The 18,950-nt window shown below is 47.6% G+C and overlaps 2 protein-coding genes across 8 annotated transcripts; one reads left to right on the forward strand and one right to left on the reverse strand.

The window, feature by feature from the left end:
• Nucleotides 1–2,213: 2,213 nt before the first annotated feature.
• CD14 (CD14 molecule) lies at nucleotides 2,214–4,535 on the reverse strand. The gene is made up of 2 exons (XM_037062088.1): nucleotides 4,090–4,535; nucleotides 2,214–4,001 (listed from the first exon to the last, which is right to left on the reverse strand). The coding sequence occupies exons 1-2, from the start codon at nucleotides 4,090–4,092 to the stop codon at nucleotides 2,874–2,876; spliced, it is 1,131 nt and encodes a 376-aa protein (XP_036917983.1). The 5' UTR covers nucleotides 4,093–4,535; the 3' UTR covers nucleotides 2,214–2,873.
• Nucleotides 4,433–18,932, forward strand: TMCO6 (transmembrane and coiled-coil domains 6). 7 transcript variants are annotated; one of them, XM_037062038.1, is made up of 14 exons: nucleotides 4,433–4,438; nucleotides 7,244–7,251; nucleotides 13,514–13,640; nucleotides 13,748–13,860; nucleotides 15,282–15,397; nucleotides 15,505–15,688; nucleotides 15,934–16,038; nucleotides 16,448–16,533; nucleotides 16,770–16,886; nucleotides 17,099–17,210; nucleotides 17,322–17,508; nucleotides 17,649–17,743; nucleotides 18,095–18,262; nucleotides 18,512–18,932. In XM_037062038.1, exons 3-14 carry the CDS (start codon nucleotides 13,556–13,558, stop codon nucleotides 18,623–18,625), a joined length of 1,482 nt encoding a protein of 493 aa, XP_036917933.1. In that variant the 5' UTR covers nucleotides 4,433–4,438; nucleotides 7,244–7,251; nucleotides 13,514–13,555; the 3' UTR covers nucleotides 18,626–18,932. The 7 variants fall into 7 exon arrangements, 6 of the variants coding, with proteins under 6 accessions (XP_036917933.1, XP_036917925.1, XP_036917940.1 ...); XR_005068814.1 differs by lacking the exons at nucleotides 4,433–4,438; nucleotides 7,244–7,251 and having other exon boundaries at nucleotides 13,446–13,640; nucleotides 18,123–18,262; nucleotides 18,512–18,604; XM_037062030.1 differs by lacking the exons at nucleotides 4,433–4,438; nucleotides 7,244–7,251 and having other exon boundaries at nucleotides 13,446–13,640.
• The last annotated feature ends 18 nt before the right edge of the window (nucleotides 18,933–18,950 follow it).

Consider the following 18,950-nt stretch of genomic DNA (forward strand, 5'->3'; position numbering starts at 1 on the left):
TTGAGAGAGGGGAAGGGAGAAAGAGAGGGAGAAAAACATCAATGTGAGAAAGAAACATCAACCTGTTGCCTCTCATAAGGCACCTCGACCAGGGACTGATTCTGCAACCCAGGCATGTGCCCTGCCTGGGAATCGAACTGCTGACCCTTTGCTTTCTGGGACAATGCCCAACCAACTGAGCCACACTGGTCAGGGCACCAGGTTTCATTTTTTTAGAGTTCCAATCCATTGCAGATGACACTTTTGTAAAATACAATAGAAATTATGCTGTGATGTAAAATTTTATAAAATTATAAAATACTTATTCCTGACTCTCTCACTTATCTCCTCATAGTGCAGTAATAAACAATTTGCAGCCTGGCCCTTGCTTTGGACCATATTTTGAGTAGGATTGCTTTACAAGGCTCTGCATGATCTGGCCCTGCTTCCACCTCTACTCTCATCTCTTACCATTCTCCCTAATGCCCCTGCTTACCCTCCTTCTGCCACAATGTCCTCCTTATTGTTTCCTTTAACGTCCCAAGGGCCTCAGGATCTTTGAATGCACTTGCTGTTGTCTCTGACTCAAGTATCCGGCTATTCACCCGGATATCCTCAAGCTCTCTCCCCCAATGCACTTGGATATCTGTTAAAAACCACATATCAGAGAGGCCTTTCCTAACAATCCTAATAACACATCGATTCTCAACACTCTGTCTCCTTTCTCTTCATAGCACTTACCAAAGTTTGAGATGTTTATTGTCTTCCTTTCACCCCCACCAGCCAACTAGAATCCGAACTTCATACAAGCAAGAATTTCTGCTTTACTCTTGTTGTAGTCACAGGGTTTAACATAGTGCACGACACATAGTAGGTACTTAAATGAATGAGTGTTTCCAGCTTCCATCATCATGATTTTAGCCCTACCTAATCAGTTATAATTCCCAGGTTTGGCCATATACTTTCAGGTTTCTGAGTCCTTTTTTTAAAAGATTTTATTATTTTTCGAGAGGGGAAGTAAGGGAGATAGTAAGAGAAAAAAACAACAGTGTGTGCTTACCTCTCGCACACTCCCCACTGGGGAGCTAGCCCACAACCCAGGCACATGCCTTGACTGGGAATTGAATTGTCAATCCTTTGATTCACAGTCCAGCACTCAATCCACTGAGCCACACCAGCTAGGATGTGTTTCTGAGTCTTTTAACATGCTACCCATTTTTGCTTGGGATGTTCTTCCTGAGGAAGTGGCATGCACCTCTCAAAACCCATATTAAGCCCTGGCTGGTGTAGCTCAGTGGATTGAGCACGGGCCTGCGAGCCAGAGGATCGAGGTTCGATTCCCCGTCAGGGCACATACCTGGGTTGCAGGCCGATTCCCTGCAGGCCAACTCCCAGCAGGGGACACACGAAAGGCAACCATACATTGATGCTTCCCCTCTAAAGATAAATAAATAAATAAAATCTTTAAAAAAAACCATATTAAGTGTCTTCTCATCTGTACAGCCTTCCAGAGGACCATCCTTCCCTTACAGAGTTGATCCTCCCTCGTCACTAAATCACAACTATCTTTTTGTGTGTGTCTTCCTTACTGTGTTGAAAATTCCCCAAGGGCATGAATTTTCTGATTTATCTTTGTACACCAGGCTCCTAGCACAGAGCCTGAGGTGGAACAGGGCCTCTGTAACTGTTTGGAGAAGAGTTCTCAGAGCTATTCAATGTGAGAAGCTGCTTAAAGTGGTTAATTCTCTGATACTAGAAATGTCCCAACAGGCTGGATGCAGTCCTCTTTAGGACTGGAGTACTTTAGGGTATTCCACTGGGTTTTCCCGAGTGGGGATGGCAGTTTACTTAGTGGTCCCCATGATTTTTTGAGTCTGTGGTCTGGTGACCCATGCAATGCTCCTATCAATACTAATGTTCATTCTCCAGTCCTGTCTGTGTAGTTCTGGACACTGGAAAGAGGCAGACTGGAGGACTGTGCTTGCATGCCTCTTCCCAGCCTGTGAAGCAGGTATCTAGCTCTCTGATGAGTGGGCTGCCTCCCAGATTTAGTAGAAAAGAAACACTTAGAAGGAACTGCGCCTCTTAGCTGATATCCTGGGTTTCTGAGATAATTCGGATAGGTGGCAATCTTGTTAATTGCCCTGTGATGGGTCTAAGACGTTATCCTATTTGCAAATCAAAGAGCCAGCCTGAAACAGTTACACAGTATTTACCAACCTAATCACAAGATCTGTGGTTCAGAGACAGTTTAATGGTTGCACCAATTCCCCATGACTGAATTTACCATCAGACATCACAGTGGAATTTAGCAGGTGTGCAGAGGAGATTTATGGAGTAGGAAAGGTATCTTAAAGTTAGGCAACTCAGAGTTAATGTAGGACAGCTGGCAGCTGTCCTTCCTGTCTCAGACACAGAGAGAGGAAGCAAGTGGCTGTGGCTTTTATTGTTTTGGGGAAACCAGATGGATCGTGAAAAATGCACCAGAAAGGAAACATTCTGTACCTTCCTAGTTATGTTTACACAATACCCTTTTACACAGGTACCAGCAATCTGATCAAAAGCCTGGATTGCACAGAAACCCTTTGTTTCTTCCACACAGCCCCAGACAGGCAGTGTCCCCCTGAGTCTTCCGCCTCTGAAGTTCTTTACTTAGGCAGATATGATTTCTGGGGAATTGGGCTGAAGAAAATCTCTATATAATGGATTTCCCATCCATCATTGTGCCCAGCACTTAGCAGACACACAGCAAACATCTGTTGAGTGAATGACAAGGGCTGTTGTTTAAGATTTTAATGAAGATGGGCAGAAAGGTGGTTGGTAGAGACGTCCTGCCCAAGCTCCTCCAGAGCCAGGGCAATCTGAGCCAATCCATTCTTCTTCCCTGGGCCTTCTTAGGCCAAGGCCCCAGCTCCTTGAAGCAGCACAACAGTTCCTGACATCCCCAAAGCCAGGGCTGAACACGCAGAGGCTGGGACCACACCGGAGTTCGGGACTTCTTGGTACTTGGAGGCATCCGGTTCCAGAAAGGGATTCCCGTCCAGTGTCAGGCTAGTCACCTTGGGCAGCTCCTCTGGCCGAGGCATCCTGTGCAACCTGTTGCAGCTGAGATCAAGCACGCTGAGTTCCGCTGGCAGTCCTTGAGGCACCTGCTCCAGGCCAGCGAACGACAGGTTGAGAGAGCTCAATGTGCTGGGCCAGATACAAGCCGGAGCGCCCTGGGTCACGGAGCGCAGTGAGTTGTGGCTGAGGTCCAAGTGCTGAGGTTTCACACCTGCCGCTGCCAGTGCTGCGCACACACCGCTGGGCGTTTCCATCCCCGCGTTGCGCAGCGTTAGCTCCTGCAGGACCGGGAACTTGTTGGGACAGAGAGCCGCAGCCAGTCCACGCTCGCCCAGCGCAGGGTTGTCCGACAGGTCCAGGGTCCTGAGGGAGGAGAAGGTGCGGAGGTCTGCGCAGCGAAAGGCGAGCGAGTGTGATTGCGCAACGCTCAGTTCTCTGAGGCCTGGCTTGAGCCATTGCTGCAGTTTGGCGAGCCAGGCATCACCTGTTGCCCACGACACGTTATGGAGACTGAGGGTGGAAAGCGCTGGCCCAATGTTGTCCAGAGGTGGCAGCGGCATCATGCCCGTTACTTCCAAGTCCTTGAGCGTTAGTTCCCTGAGGCGGGAAGACCCGAACCCACGCAGAATGGCGACAAGAAGCGGAGCAGGAACCTGTGCAGTGCCCACTGTGAGTCGCCGCAAGCGCAGAGCCTTGACTAAGTCAACATACTCCTTCGGGTTGGTGTCAGCGAACCTTACAAATTGTTGCAGGCTTCGGCCACCGCCGTGGATCTCCACCTCGAGGGCACTCATGCACTGCAAGGCGCTGGACCACTCGGGCTCTGGATCCGTGAAGTTGCAGACGCAGCGCACGTCGTCGTCGTCTATCTCGCAGGGCTCCGGCGTGGCCGCAGAGAGGTGAAGCAGCGGCAGCAGCAGCAGCAGCAGCAGCAGCAGCAGAGGGCAGGGTGTGCGCACCTGGAAAGAGAGCGGAGGTCAGGGCGGCCTAGCCAGTCCCTAGAATTCCCCCAGTAGCCCGGCCTCGGCCCCAGAGCCGTATGCTCACCATGATCGATAGGTGGGTGCTCAGAGCCCCTGCGTCCCTGGCCGGCTCTGGGAAAGGCTTCCGCTTCTTTCCTCTATCGCTGCACTAGCCGGCTTCCAGCCTCCACACACCCTTTGGCGACCTTGGAGAGTTTATATAACCCCAAGAATGTCACTTTGTTCCCTCTTCTGTGAACCCTGGTCACTCCCCACCTCTTTTCACCACTGCATGTAACACCCTTCTGGGAAATTTTGCGATGAATTATGTTGCTGGGAGGAGGGGTGTAACAGGAAGGAGCCTTCGAGACCTCTCCTGTGCTCTGCCCCGGGCAGTGCTGTGATGACTCAGGCGCCTCAGGCTTCCCTGGTGGGTATGGAGAAAGGAAGATCCCCAGCGCCTCCTACCAGGACTCTTTGCCTCCCCCGCCTGCATCCCAGCGGCACAACCGGGGTTGTTTCTTTGACTTTTCCCTAGTCTTGGTGGTCCAGTCCCCCTCCCATATTTACCTGCCTCTTTTGTGGAAGAAATTGCAAACTTCATCTACTGACTCCGAGGGTGGAATTAAGTTCAAGGGAAGGAAGTTTATGTAGAGAACAACTCCCCTTCCCTTTTTAATTTTTTTGCTCATTTTTCTTTTTTTTTTTTTTTTTACTTTGTTGATTAAGAAAGTAGTATCTTTCTTAAGTAGAGGTGTCTGACAGAAACACACTGACCAAGCCACTGGCTCTTACACTTCTTATTTCCCCATCCTAAAAATGAACTAGATATTTTAAACACAATTTTCCCACTTGCACCTAGTGCCCCCCTGCCCTCCCCCCAACACAATTCTTGTGCCCTAGGAAGGAAGGGCTGGACCTATATTGAAGGAGGATTAATTAGTAACTCACTTGTTTTAACAAAAAAGGCAAAAGTCTCAGAGCATGGGGTAGGGTTTATGCTTTGACAAGAGAAAAATTCTGAGATGTTCTAAATGAAATTACAGGAATCAAAGAATGAGTGAGACAGGATGAGTTAACCAGTTAGTAGCTGTGGACCAACTAACAAAGACTGTTCACATCCCCAAAGTTTTGGAGATTTGAATGAACCTCTAGGCGTCTATCCAACCACTAGGACATTGCATCTTGTGCAGGCGTGAACACTTAGGACTGTTGTCTGTAACTAATCAGAGTAGCAAATATTTCTTCCTTATAAACTGTGCACCTATCATGGAACTATCTCCACTTCTTCTCCCCTTCCCATCTGTAACCAGTGTAAATTCTTTTAAACAGCTTACATATTTCTTCCCCAAAACATCATGTATAAAGAGACCATCAGGTTAATAAAACTTTTATTTAAAAAAAAAAAGAAGGGACTTCCGCCAAGATGGAGGCATAGGTAGAAATACTGTGCCTCCTCTCACAACCAAGTTTAAAGTTAATGAAACAAAGTTTCAGTAACAAAAACGCAGCCAAAACACAGAAAATTGAACTATATGGAAGTCTGACAACAATCAACCAACCAGCCAGACCTGTAAGAGGGGCGGAGCCAGCAGTGGAGCAGGGTGGGCAGGAAAGATCTCCCCACCCAGCCAAGCAGGCAGCCGTGGGAAGATCCCAGGTGTGCGGTAGCAACAGGCAGACCCAGTGAGGGCGCAAGGAGGCAGGCTGACCAGGATCACACATTCGTCTGCAGAGAAACCAGCGAAGGAGCAAGCGGTGAGACAGACCATGCAGGCCTCAGTGGTGGGAAGCAGCAGAGGGGACTGCCATTGCCTCTCTCCGACCCCGCTCCCACATAGAGCATCACAACCTAGCCACTGGGTTGCCCTGCCCTGGTGAACACCTAGGGTTCTGCTCCTCATATGTAACAGGTGTGAACATACCAAAACATTATGGCTCAAGAAGATCTCAAAGCCCCAGAGCCGATAACTCTAAGCAACCAAGAAATAGCCAACCTATCAGATGCACAGTTCAAAACACTGGTGATCAGGATGCTCACAGAACTGGCTGATTTTAGTCACAAATTAGAGGAACAAATGAAGGCTAAACTAGTTGAAACGAAGGGAAATGCACAGGAAACCAATAGTGATGGAAAGGAAATGGGGACTCAAATCAAGGGAGTGGACCAGAAGGAAGAAAAAAATGACCAAACCAAAAAATATGAAGTAACAAGAATTCAAAAAAATGAGGAGAGGCTTAGGAACCTTCAGGACATCTTTAAATGTTCCAACATCTGCATTATTGGGGTAATAGAAAGGGAAGAGGAACAGCCACTAGTGAAAAACTTATTTGAACAAATAATAAAGGAGAACTTCCCCAATCTGGCAAAGGAAATAGACTTCCAGGAAGTCCAGGAAGCTCAGACAGTCCCAAAGAAGTTGGACCTAAGAAGGAACACACCAAGGCACATCATTATTACATTAGCCAAAATTAAAATGAAGGAGAGAATCCTAGAAGCAGCAAGAGATAAGGGACAGTCACCTACAAAGGAGTTCCCATCAGACTGTCAGTGGATTTCTCCAAAGAGACCTTACAGGCAAGAAGGGACTGGAAAGAAGTATTCCAAGTCATGAAATCTGAAGACCTACAACCAAGATTGCTCTATCCAGCAAAGCTTTCACTTAGAATGGAAGGACAGATAAAGTTCTTCTCAGATAAGGTCAAATTCAAGGAGTTCATCATCACCATGAACTATATGGAATGTTAAAGGGACTATATGAAATGTTAAAGGGACTTATCTAAGAAAAAGAAGATAAAAAATATGAACGGTGAAAGGACACCAAACTCATAGTTATTAACAACCACACCTAAAACAAAAGGAAACTAAGCAGACAGCTAGAACAGGAGTGGAACCATAGAAATGAAGATCACATGGAGGGTTAGCAACAGGGGAGTGGGAGGAGGAGAAGGGGGGAGAAGGTACAGAGAATAAGTAGCATAGATGGTAGGTAGAAAATAGACAGGGGGGAGGGCAAGAATAGTAGGGGAAACATAGAATCTAAAGAACTTGAGACATGTGGACATAAACTAAAGGGGGGGAAATGGTGGGGGAGTGGGTGTGCAGGGTGGAGGGGAATGAAGGAGGGTAATTAGAACAACTGTAATGGCATAATCAATATAATATATTTTTAAAAAAGAATGAAAAAAAGCCCTGGCTGATGTAGCTCAGTGGATTGAGTGTGGGCTGTGAACCAAAGGGTTACTGGTTCAATTCCCAGTCAGGGTACATGCCTGGTTGCGGGCCAGATCCCAATGGTAGCCATGTGAGAGGCAACCACACGCTGATGTTTCTCTCCCTCTCTTTCTCCCACTTTTCCTTCCTCTCTAAAAATAAATAAATAAAACCTTTAAAAAAAGAGCCCATTAACTCTAAGATAGTGGATATGTAGCTTTCTTCACCAAGCCACGCTGCTGGTGGTTTAGATTTCCTGCCCAAGAACCTGACCCTTTTCTGGCTAGCATATGGCTCAGAAAAAAAATTCATTCATTTTAAAAAAGGTTTTTGGCCCTGGCTGGTGTAGCTCAGTGGGTTGAGCACAGGCCTGCGAACCAAAGGATCGCGGTTTGATTCCCAGTCAGGGCACATGCCTGGGTTGCAGGCCAGGTCCCAGCAGGGGACGCACAAGAGGCAACTATACATTGATATTTCTCTCCCTCTCTCCTTTCCTTCCCCTCTAAAGATAAATAAATAAATATTTATTTATTAAATAAATAAATTCCTAGATATGACCTTAAAATCAAGAGCAACAAGAGAAAAAATGATAAACTGGATTTCATCAAAATTAAAAACTTTTGCCCTGGCTGATGTAGCTCGGTGGATTGAGCCTGGCTGGTGTAGCTCAGTGGATTGAGTGCGGGCCTGCGAACCAGAGGATCGTGGTTCGATTTCCAGTCAGGGCACATGCCTGGGTTGCAGGCTGATTCCCTGCAGGCCAACTCCCAGCAGGGGACGCACAAGAGGCAACTATACATTGATATTTCTCTCCCTCTCTCCTTTCCTTCCCCTCTAAAGATAAATAAATAAATATTTAAAAAATAATAATCTAAAAAAAGGTTTCAATCCTGTCTGGGTAGCTCAGTTGGTTAGAGCATCATCCTGATGTGCCAAGGCTGTGGTTTTGACCCCCGATCAGGGAACATACAAGAATCAACCAATGAATGCATAGTGGAACAATAAATCAATGTCTGTCTGTCTGTCTCTCTCTTCTCTTCCTCTCTCAAAATCAATAAACAAAAATAAGCTGCCCAGGCTGGTGTGGTTCAGCGGGTTGAGTGCCACCTGTGAATGAAAGCCCCGCCCCCCCTGCCTTGGATTCTCAGTCAGAGCACATGCCTGGGCTGCCGGCCAAGTCTCCAGCAGGGGGCATGTGAGAGTCAACCATACATTGATGTTTCTTTGCCCCTCTCTCCCTCCTTTTCCCCCTCTCTAAAACGAAATAAAATATTTTATAAATACATACATATATACATACATAAAAGTAAAATAAAATACAAGAGCTTTGAGCCATTGAAGTTTTATTGTCAACACTTTCACAAACAGCCCTCACAGTTCTGCACCTTTGGATTTCTGAGGAAAAAGCTACATGAAAAACATTTGAATTCCTTCGTTTTCCCAAAGTAGCTCCACATCTGTCCCCCATCCAAACAAGGAGGCCTCATTCCCCTCAGTGTGTCCTGGTGGAAATTCCCTGATGCCCTGAGCCATGCCCCAAGGCTCAACCTTGTCAGTCACTGGAACATCCCCAAGGACCAAGATGTTAATATAGCACAGTGTTAAATACACTGACCCTGCAGTCAGAGAGCCAGGCATGGAATCCCACCCAGATCTACCACTGAGGTTGCCAGGCCTGGGAAACTTTCTGGGCCTCACGTTCCTCAGATTCCCTTATGTCCATTCTACTTTTAAAATGGACATAATGCCCTGGCTGGTATGGCCCAGTGGATTGAGTGCTGGCTTGTGAACCAAAAGGTCGTTGGTTTGATTCCTATTCAGCATGCATGCCTGGGTTGCGGGCCAGGTCCCCAATTAGGGCCATGTGAGAGGCAACCAATCATATCTCTCTCATGTCTACGTTAGTGTTTCTCTCTCCCTCTCTCTAAAAATAAATTTAAAAATAAATAAAATAGAATGGACATAATGGTACGTGTCAATAAGTCTTTGGCACAGAGCCATACCAGTTGACAGTAGCCCTGACTGTTCTCTTCTTTGGCAGAGCCTCTGCCTTTGGAAGACTAGCTCCTAAGCAAATCCCATCTCCTTAGTGGAGGCATTTGCATGAGGGGTCCAAGATAAGAGGGCAATAAATTTCTGCACAGATTCTCAACTCATACTTTGATTCAAGAACATCTATTATTTGTCTACCAAGTACAGGGATTGGTGCAAAGCCCTGGGATGCTGACATGACCATTACTTGGTCTCTCAAGTATTCTAATAGATGGGGGAGGTGAGAACAGACCCAGAACTACAGTTGATAGTGAAGGAGACTCTTATAGAGGACTTCTGCATGGTAGGAGAAAGGAACAGCTAGGCTTGTAGTAGATGAGAAGACATGAGGCTGTTTCTTATAGCATTAACAGTGTTGCCAGGTAGGTAAAAAGGCAATTTGGGCAGCTGTAACTGAGCAGACACTCTGGGCAGAACACAGCTTTTGCTTGGGGACATAGCACACCTTTCCCACCAAGAGAAAAATGTGAGTATAGAAATCAGATTGTCTATGAGGAAAGAGATAAGACTCAGGCCCAAAGCCCAACCAGAGTGTGCATGGTACAGAGTAGGTGATCAATAAATGGCCCTCCAGGGGCTAAATGGATGCTGAGCTTCGAGAGAAGGTGTGGTAGACAGAATGATGATGGCCTACATCTACTTAAGTAGATATTTTGTGGATGAAATCAAAGGCTTTATCAGTTGACTTCAAGAGAAAGTTAACTAAATTTTTCAGTTAAATTCAAGGAAGGAAGTTGGTGAGAAGTACAATGCCCTTTTCTGGATTTTCTTTTCTTATTTGTGTATTTGCTTAAGTAATAGCTTTCTAAAAATTAGAGGCCTTCAATAGAACTTCTTTTAATAAACACATTTGCATAGTTCTATTACAATTTTGTAAAAATAAAAACACATTAGCTCATGCCAAGTGTGCCCAGAATTTGCACAAATCTCAATACCTTTAATACTGCAGTTTTCTTTTTTTAAAAAGAATTTTATTTTTAAATTTTTTTTAAGAATGTTATTCTTCCCTGGATGGTGTAGCTGAGTGGATTGAGTGTGGGCCTGTGAACCAGATGATCGCGGTTCGATTCCCAGTCAGGGCACATGCCTGGGTTTTGGGCCAGTTCCCGGCAGGGGCTAGTTCCCAGCAGGGGATGCACAAGAAGCAACCATACATTGATCTTTCTCTTCCTCTCTCCTTCCCTTCCCCTCTAAAGATAAATAAATAAAATATTTTTTAAAAAAGATTCTTTCATTAAAAAAAAGAATGTTATTTTTTAAAAGATTTTATTTATTTATTTATTGATCTTTAGAGGGGAAGGAGAGAGGGAGAGAAACATCAATGTATGGTTGCCTTTCATTTGACCCCTGCTGGGAACTGGCCTGCAACCCAGGAATGTGCCCTGACTGGGAATTGAACCACAATCGTGTGGTTTGCAGGCCTGTGCTCAATCCACTGAGCTACACCAGCCAGAGCTTAATACTGCAGTTTTCAAGACACACAAAATAAAATTTTAAGGCAAAAACAGTACTTTGCACAGTTTAATAATTTATTACGTTACACTAGCATCACAGGAGCATCCAACAATGCCCCGTTAGGCAAAAGTCTGTCAGAATTTCCATTACAGATTCTTTTCACAAGAGTTTGTAACTTGGTAAAATTCATTCTAAGAAATTCGGCAAACAAAGCTTTGACTGGACTTGGCATTTCTTTATCCACTTTTCCTCCCCCCTCAAACTTAAGTACTATTAGGACACTAGTCTCTTCAAGCTGTAAAGGGGGTTTGGGTGGAGATGACATCACTTATACTGTAACTTAATGACAGCTGTGAAAGGGTCATGAAGAAGTTATGCCACTATTAACTCTCATAACAAGGGCAACTGGTCCAGTAGAACTGAGTAGGGGACACAAGAGTTGAGATCTTGAGGATGGTGTTAGTTAAGGGAAGGGGCTGGTTGTCGGTGGTGGGGGCGGGGTGTTGTGGTGGTGTCACAGAACACAGGGCAAGGTCAAAGGCAAGGGTACGATATACTATTACCTACGATATACTATTACCGAAAGGACCCCCCACTAGGTTCGATTGCCTACTGCCTCAAGAAAGATGTCTCTCAATGCCAGAGATTTGTGAAAAGGAAAGGAAATGTTTATTTAAAGGTATACAGACTTAAAGTAGTGACCTAATGTCTTCATTAGAATATCAAAGTCCTTTAGGATACCCACAGACATCCACAGTGTTTCCCTCTCCCCCTGCCCTAATTTGGGGTACCATAACTCAGGAAAAGTAGGTGTCCGTGACTCAGATTGCCAGCACCATCAGCTGTGTCGCCATCCAGGCAGGATCTCTAATTAATCCAAAACCATGTGGTACCTTCTCATGGCCTACTGGCAAGAGTTCTTTCATCCTTCTTCCAGTCAAAGTCTCTCCTGCTTCTCAGGCCACATGGCCAAAGGGAGCACCCCAAAGCTGCGTGGTCCTCTTCTACCAAAGCTGCAGGGGTTGCCACTTTGACCAAAACAGCATGGTCCTCTTCTCTACACCAAAGCTGAGGGGGTCCCCACTCTGGCCAAAACCACGTGGATCTCACGTGGCTGTGGGGGTCCCCACTCTGACAGAAGCGTGTGGCTCTTCCTTCGATGGCTGCCAAATCTGGTTTTAAATCCTGACACCAATCTTCCTCTGCAGCCCCATTTCCGACTCCTCCCACAATCGGCTACACTTGCCAGCACTCTCATATTTTTCCAGCTTTACTAGGCTGCCATAGTGAATCTGGGCAGGTGTGGCCCTATGTCATGGAGCCAATCTTTTCCAAGCTCGCATGCAGGTGCTGAAACTTGGGGGAACTGCCCCCAGTCACATCTTTGGGAAGGAGTCCCTTCCATCCCCCTGTCTCAGAGCATGGCCACAGCTATTTAACATATCTATGCAAGCAGTTAAAGGTTACAGATACCTTAAATGACCATACCAGAGGTTAGCTGCAAAACTGTTGTACAAAATAGCTCTCAATGGCCCTGCTCCATGTATCCCTTCCCCCAACTCACACCTGTTGTGGGGAAGGGGTGAGGACATCTTATGTGTCTTTCTAATATTTCCTAGACACCTTGAGTTCTGGACCCCATTTCAAATCCCTATTTGGGGTCCCCCTCTTGGCTGTACCCTGTTACAGTGCGGGGGCAGGGACATGGGTCTAGGTAGAAAAACAGCCTGTGCAAAATCCTGGAGAAGGAAAAGAGCAGGGTTTGTTTAGGTGACAAAGAGAAGACCCAGGAGAGGTGATAAAGTGAGGTGCTCTTCAGCTGAAACTGGAGATGTATGCAGGGATTAGACCACATAGGGCTTAGTTGGCCACAATTTGGATTTTGAGGGTAATGAATACCTTTTAAAAAAGATTTTGTCAATTTTTTAAATAAAATAAGTAGAGAGGGGAAGGGAGAAAGAGGGAGAGAAACATCATTGTGTGGTTGCCTCTAGCGTGCCCCCTACTGGGAACCTGGAAAGCAACCCAACCATTCCCAGTCTAGGGCAATGGAAGCAGCAATCCATTGATTCGCAGACTGGCGCTCAACCACTGAATCACACCAGCCAGGGCAGAAACACCTTTTTAAAACTCATCCGTGTTTCCCAAGTACCCAGCAAATTATTGGCGCTCAAGATTTGGTAAGTCATTCTAAAAATAATACAACTCACGCTTTATGCAGAACAGTGAAATAGTTATATTTGTCTTTTTCCTCACCCATAAAATGGGGATAATTGTTATCCCCAACATTCAATATGGCAACACATGGCCACTCATCAGTGGGAAGCGTGCTGGTTACGTGTGTGGGTGGGGTGCTGATAACATTTCACCAACAAATGGTATCCCATATCTTCCTAGAACTTGGGCTAGTTTTGAATGTTCCTCTAAGGTGTTTTAGGAGTGGGGTGGTTATTTGCTGAATGGAAGATGACTCTACTGGCCCGGGGTGGTCAGGGTTGGGATTGAGTTTCTTTCTTTCGAACAGTTCGACGAACTTTCCCGGTATTGGGAAGAAGAGAAACCAAGGGGGCAGAAAGAAGCTTTGCTCCGCTCTCAGACCAAATCCCACCCCCTCGCGCCTCCCCTCGCGCCTCCCCTCGCGCCTCCCCTCGCGCCTCCCCTGCCTTAGGCCGCGCCCCTCGCTCCGCCCCGCCTACGCTCGGCGCCGAGCTCCGCCTGCTTCACCGCCCCTTCCGCTTTGCTCTGCGACTGCTTGGTCCCTGCCATCTTACTTATTCGGGGGTCTGAGATCCGGGCCTTGTGCTCATTGAGAATTTCCTCCAGCTCCACCATGTGGAACCGACGGCAGAGCCGTCTCAGACCCGTGGGATGCGGGGTGGAGGAGCTACGGCGACGCCGGCGGGAGCGGGAGGCAGGTGTGGGCGGGCGAGGGAACACGGCGGGATGGGCTATGGCGGTGGGAGGCCGGATTCTGGGTCTTGGGTGCCCCTCCTTTGCCCTCAGTCGGTTCCTTTGTCCCCAGCGTTGCGGAAGGCGAGGAGAGAGCAGCAGTTGGTCAGCAAGAGGCTGCTGAGAGATGACACCCCGGAGGAAGCTGAAAGTGGATGTGTGGACTTGATCCTCGGAGAAGCCGAGGTGAGGGGGTAGGGTGCGCGGTGAGGTCTTGGCGCCAAATTCCTTCTTCGGGTACTCAAGGTCCGTACCCAAACCTGAACCCAAACCATGAAAAAAATTTCCTCGGTGAGGATTAAAGACAAACACAAATCTGGAGTCTTTCTGTGCCTCACCGCTGTAGCTCCCACCACCCTCCAATGGATACTTACAGCGGCCACCTAACGGGTCATTGGCATCTATACTTGCAGCCCCCAAGTTCATTCTCCATACATCAGTTAGATGCTTCTTTTAAACGTACATAGAGATCCGTGGGGGCAGGGGGGCATACATAGGGACCAAATTCCTTCCTGTGATCATAAAGCCCAGCATGATCTAGACCTCCAGTCTTACCAGCTCACTCATTTCAGCCAACCCTTCCCCTTTTCAGTTCTGGGAAGAATATACCAGGCTCTTTCCTGTCAAGGCTTTTACATTTGCTGCATCTCAAGTGGGTCCCTTTTGGTATTTTGTCCTGACAGCATGTTTGCAGACTGTTAATGGTCCTGTCTAATTTATTTGCTTGTTTATTATTTCTCTAATTAGATTTTAAGTCCACGGGAACCCAGACCCTATCTTTGTCATCATTGAAAACTCTGATGCCTGTACAGTACTTACTGAATAAATGAGTAAAAGAGTTGGTTTTAGTTCATTTATTCATTCAGTAAGTGTTGGGCATCCCCTGTGTTGGTAGTGTCTGTGTTTACCTATGCAGTTGACAAAGCACTTGTGCCTGGGCTAAACCATTTATTCATTGTGCACTTACTTCATGCCGGGAGACTGCTGGGTACTGTACTGAGGGACATAGGATAAACAGGGTCCCTTTATTTGAAGTCTTCACAGTCCACGATGGAGACAGAGATGTGCTATCTAACACCTGTCATGAAGGAAACATGAGGCACAACAGAAACCCCTAAGTCTCCCACAGGAAGCCGGAAAGAGCTAACTTCCCAGAGGCAGTGACAGGAGCAGAAATCTGAAGGGAGTGGGGGACCTAGGCGGGGTATGCCACGCAGAAGAAACAAACTGCAAAATCTTGGCCGTTTTAAAGTCATGTTACACTAGGTGTCAGAGTACAGGTCGCAAGAGCAGAATGTCTTGGAGGGGCAGGTTATGCCAGGTTTAAATATTATCCTTGAAATAACCTGGTAAGAAGGTGGGATAGATGTTATTTGCCTTTTATTCAGGTGAGAAATTGAGGCTTAGGTCCCTTGAAGAATAAGAGGCAGGGCTGATATTAAGCCTAGTTCTGATTCCTTCTGTCCCCTCTACTGCGGTGTTGGCACTTACTAGCTATATTAGTGTGAATGACAGGTTCTAGGGATGGTGTAGTATTGGAGGGCTCATAGGTGAAGTGGGCAGAGCAGGGCTCAAGACTTACTATTTCTCCCTACCCTGGCTGCCAGATCCAGCAGTTCCTGTGGTCAGCCCAGCGGGGAACAGAGGAAAAGCAGAGAGAGGGAGCTCTGGCCAGCCTTCGTCGAGGCTTGCAGTGCCCAGAGACACAGCAGACCTTCATCAGGTCAGTGTGGGTGGAGTGAGTGGGTGGCAGGGGCTCTGAGGGATGGATAGGAGTATGGAAGGGGAGGGGCCACAGGCTGAACAGGGCTCTGGTACTCACTCATGTAGGCTGGAGGGCAGCATGCGGACCCTGGTCGGGCTCCTAACCAGCAACCAGGCCCTGCTGCAGCTTGAGGCGGCTCGGTGCCTTCACAAGCTCTCTCATTCCGAGGAGTCTGCGGTGGCTGAGGCCTGTCTGCCAGCCACTTCCTACCTTCTCACCTACCTCTCCGGTCACAGCTCAGATTTTATAGTAAGCCCTGTCCCTTCCTACTTTGGTTTTGGCTTGAGTGTAGAAATTGTGTCTTTGGGTCCAGTTTGAGCTGGCAGGTAGGGAGAAGAAAACCAGTTTCCCCTGATGCCCACACCCGTACATTATCTTCACCCTCTTGTGCCCAGAGTCTCCAGGACAGGGCTGCTTCATTCTCTCCATCCCCACCCCCACCCCACCCTGAACTGATGTGGGCCAAGCCCAGTGCTGTTGTTGTCCCGCTCCAGGAGCTCTGTCTGTATACACTGGGTAACCTGATCGTGGAGAGTGAAGCTGTGAGAAGGCAGCTCCTGCCACAGGGCGTTATTCCAGCCTTGGCTGCCTGCATCCAGGTGAATGTCCGCCTTCTCTGTCTTCTTCCCTGGGCAACCCTCCTCTCACTTTTTTCCAGCAGAAATCTGAAGGGAGTGGGGGACCTAGGCAGGGTATGCCACGCAGAAGAAACAAACTGCAAAATCTTGGCTGTTTTAAAGTCATGTTACACTAGGTGTCAGAGAACAGGTCACAAGAGCAGAATGTCTTGGAGGGGCAGGTTATGCCAGGTTTAAATATTATCCTTGAAATAACCTGGTAAGAAGGTGGGATAGATGTTATTTGCCTTTTATTCAGGTGAGAAATTGAGGCTTAGGTCCCAATTTGGTTAGGCAGCTAACCAAATAACTTTGGTTAGGCAGCTCTAGCCTCTGCCCTGTCTTCTGGCCTAGTTTCCAAGAGTCAGATTCCTACCCTGTCTGTTTTTAGTCCCCTCATCAGACTGTGCTTGAAGCCCTTGGATATGCCTTGTCCCAGCTCCTGCAGGCTAAGGAAGCTCCCGAAACAATCATCCCGTAAGTAAAACTGTCTTCAGGTGTATGGTCAGGGTGACCCATTTAGCAGTGATATTGATACCTCAAGTCTGGTTCCAAACTATTGCACATTTAACTCCCCATGTGTCTGGCTAAGAAGGACTTTGGGTTTGGATGCTTTTCCCACCTGCTATTAGGGTTTCCCGCCCGCTACTAGGAAGAGCAACAGGCATCTTGCCTCCTGTGGTTCTTACTCAGAGCTCTGCTTCTGCTGGCAGCTCCGTCCTGGGCTCCACTCTCCCCCAGCACATGCTGCAACTACTGCAACCTGGCCCAAAGCTGAACCCCGGAGTCGCTGTGGAGTTTGCCTGGTGCCTTCACTATATTATCTGCAGGTAACATGCAAGTTTGGAAAGTGCCACAGACCTCCCCTGCGGTTCCCTTCATGACACTTAGGTTTTTGAACTTCGGGTTCTAGAATTGTTTTCTTCCTTCCACGGTCTTCTCCAAAATCAGGAAACCCACGAAACCCACAGACCCAGGATGTTGGCCAACTGAAAGTGGAATTGGCTTAGTAACTATTCAGTGCTTGTTTCCTGTTGCCCAGCCAGGTCAACAACGTCTTGCTCATCACCCATGGGGCCCTGGCCACACTGGGGCTGCTGCTGTTGGACTTGGCTGGTGCTGTCCAGAGATCTGAGGGTGCAGGACTGGAGCTGGTAGGTGAAGAGGACAGGTCAAGATCTGCTCAACCTTTCTTCCTACTCTTCCTTCTCCAGGATATAGGTTGCCTCTCCTCCTTACACCTGATCCCCAACCTGTCTTTGCAGCTGGTGTGCCCTGTGCTTCGGTGTCTTAGCAATTTGCTAACAGAGCCAGCAGTGGATGCTGTGGGAGGGCAAATGGAGCTCAGAGATGAACGTGTTGTGGCATCCTTATTTATCCTTCTGCAGTTCCTCCTCCAGAAACAGCCCAGCTTGCTTCCTGAGGGCCTCTGGCTCCTTAACAACCTCACTGGTATGAGCCATAATCTGCCAAGACCAGGACCTTTACATACTAGGAAAACTTCCTTGTAGTTTGGAGTGAGGTGGGTTGGATTGACAGGGTGTTTTCAGGCTGTAGTTACAGGGACTTCACTCTGACATTTTCCCTTCCAGCAAACAGTCCTAGCTTCTGTAACTCCTTGCTCTCCCTGGACCTGATTGAGCCTCTCTTGCAGTTGTTGCCTGTATCTAATGTGGTGAGCGTATGGGTAGGTATTGGAATCATCTAAGGTCTAGTGGCTGAAGTGTAAACAGCAGGAACTCAGAAGTGCCCTTAGCTGAGAGCTGGCAGGTAGTGTGGTACAGATGGTCTCAGGGGCACGCCTGTCTATGTGAGTTCCTAAACTGGTTTACTAGTTACTAGCCTTGGGCAATTGAAGTAATCACTTTAAGCTTCAGTTTCCTGATTTATAATTAGGAACAGTAATCCTGAGGACTATGTGGGGATTACAAAACATGCTCATAAAATTGCTCGGCACAGTGCCTGGGGCATGTGGTCATCAATCCATAGTTTTTGCTGTCAGTGGCTTTTATCCTTTGTGGGGACCATCTGTCTACAGGTGCTCACAGTTCTGTGCAACGTTGCAGAGAAGGGTCCTGCTTATTGCTGCCGCCTGTGGCCAGGGCCCCTGCTCTCTGCCTTGCTGGACATGTTGGCCGTCTCTGACACTGGAGTAGTAGGCCAGAGTTTGGAGCTGCTGCAGCTGCTGTTCCTCTATCGGCCAGAGGTTGGTTTCTGGTCCTGCTTCTCAATCCCTTTTGTTCTGAAGCCTCTAGTCTCACCGTGGCCCCTTTCTTTCCAATTCTAACTAGAGCCACTTCTGTGGACCTGGACAGCCTACATGGGCTCCAGGTTAGAAACAGCATCCTCTTACTGGGAATGCCCAGGAAGCAGTGGGCTAACCCATAAGGCTCTGGGAATTGAGTGTTATGGTACAGAGGCCTAGATGTTGAATCCCTTTGTTTCCTGCCATTAGACTGCCCAGGCCTTCCTGCAACAATCAGGGCTACAGGCCCTTAAAAGGCATGAGGAGGAGGCACAGCTCCAGGATCGAGTGCATGCTCTCCAGCAGACAGCTCTTCGTGGGTAACCTGGCTTCTCGATGTCACTGCTCCTTCCCCTCACCCCACCTTCCATGCCCATGGAGTCCCTTTTTGGGGGGTTTAGGACCATAATGACTCTTCATGTTTTCTGATCCCACACCTAGGCCTAAACCAAGACCTTTGGACTTCAGCTCCCACTCTTTCTTTCAGTACTGTCCAGGCAGGACCAGAGGGAAGTGGGTGTGGTTTACTTACTCTGGGGCCCTGGAATCTCTCTCTCTCTCCCTCTGTTATGTTTTAGCAGCTGGTGGTGGCCTTTGATGGGGCATAATAAAGTTTTATTTTTATATTAAACTGCTTTGTCTCAGTGGT

The sequence above is a fragment of the Sturnira hondurensis genome, unplaced genomic scaffold (assembly GCF_014824575.4).
Source record: "Sturnira hondurensis isolate 20B ecotype Veracruz unplaced genomic scaffold, ASM1482457v3 Scaffold0001120, whole genome shotgun sequence".
NCBI classification, from domain to species: domain Eukaryota; kingdom Metazoa; phylum Chordata; class Mammalia; order Chiroptera; family Phyllostomidae; genus Sturnira; species Sturnira hondurensis.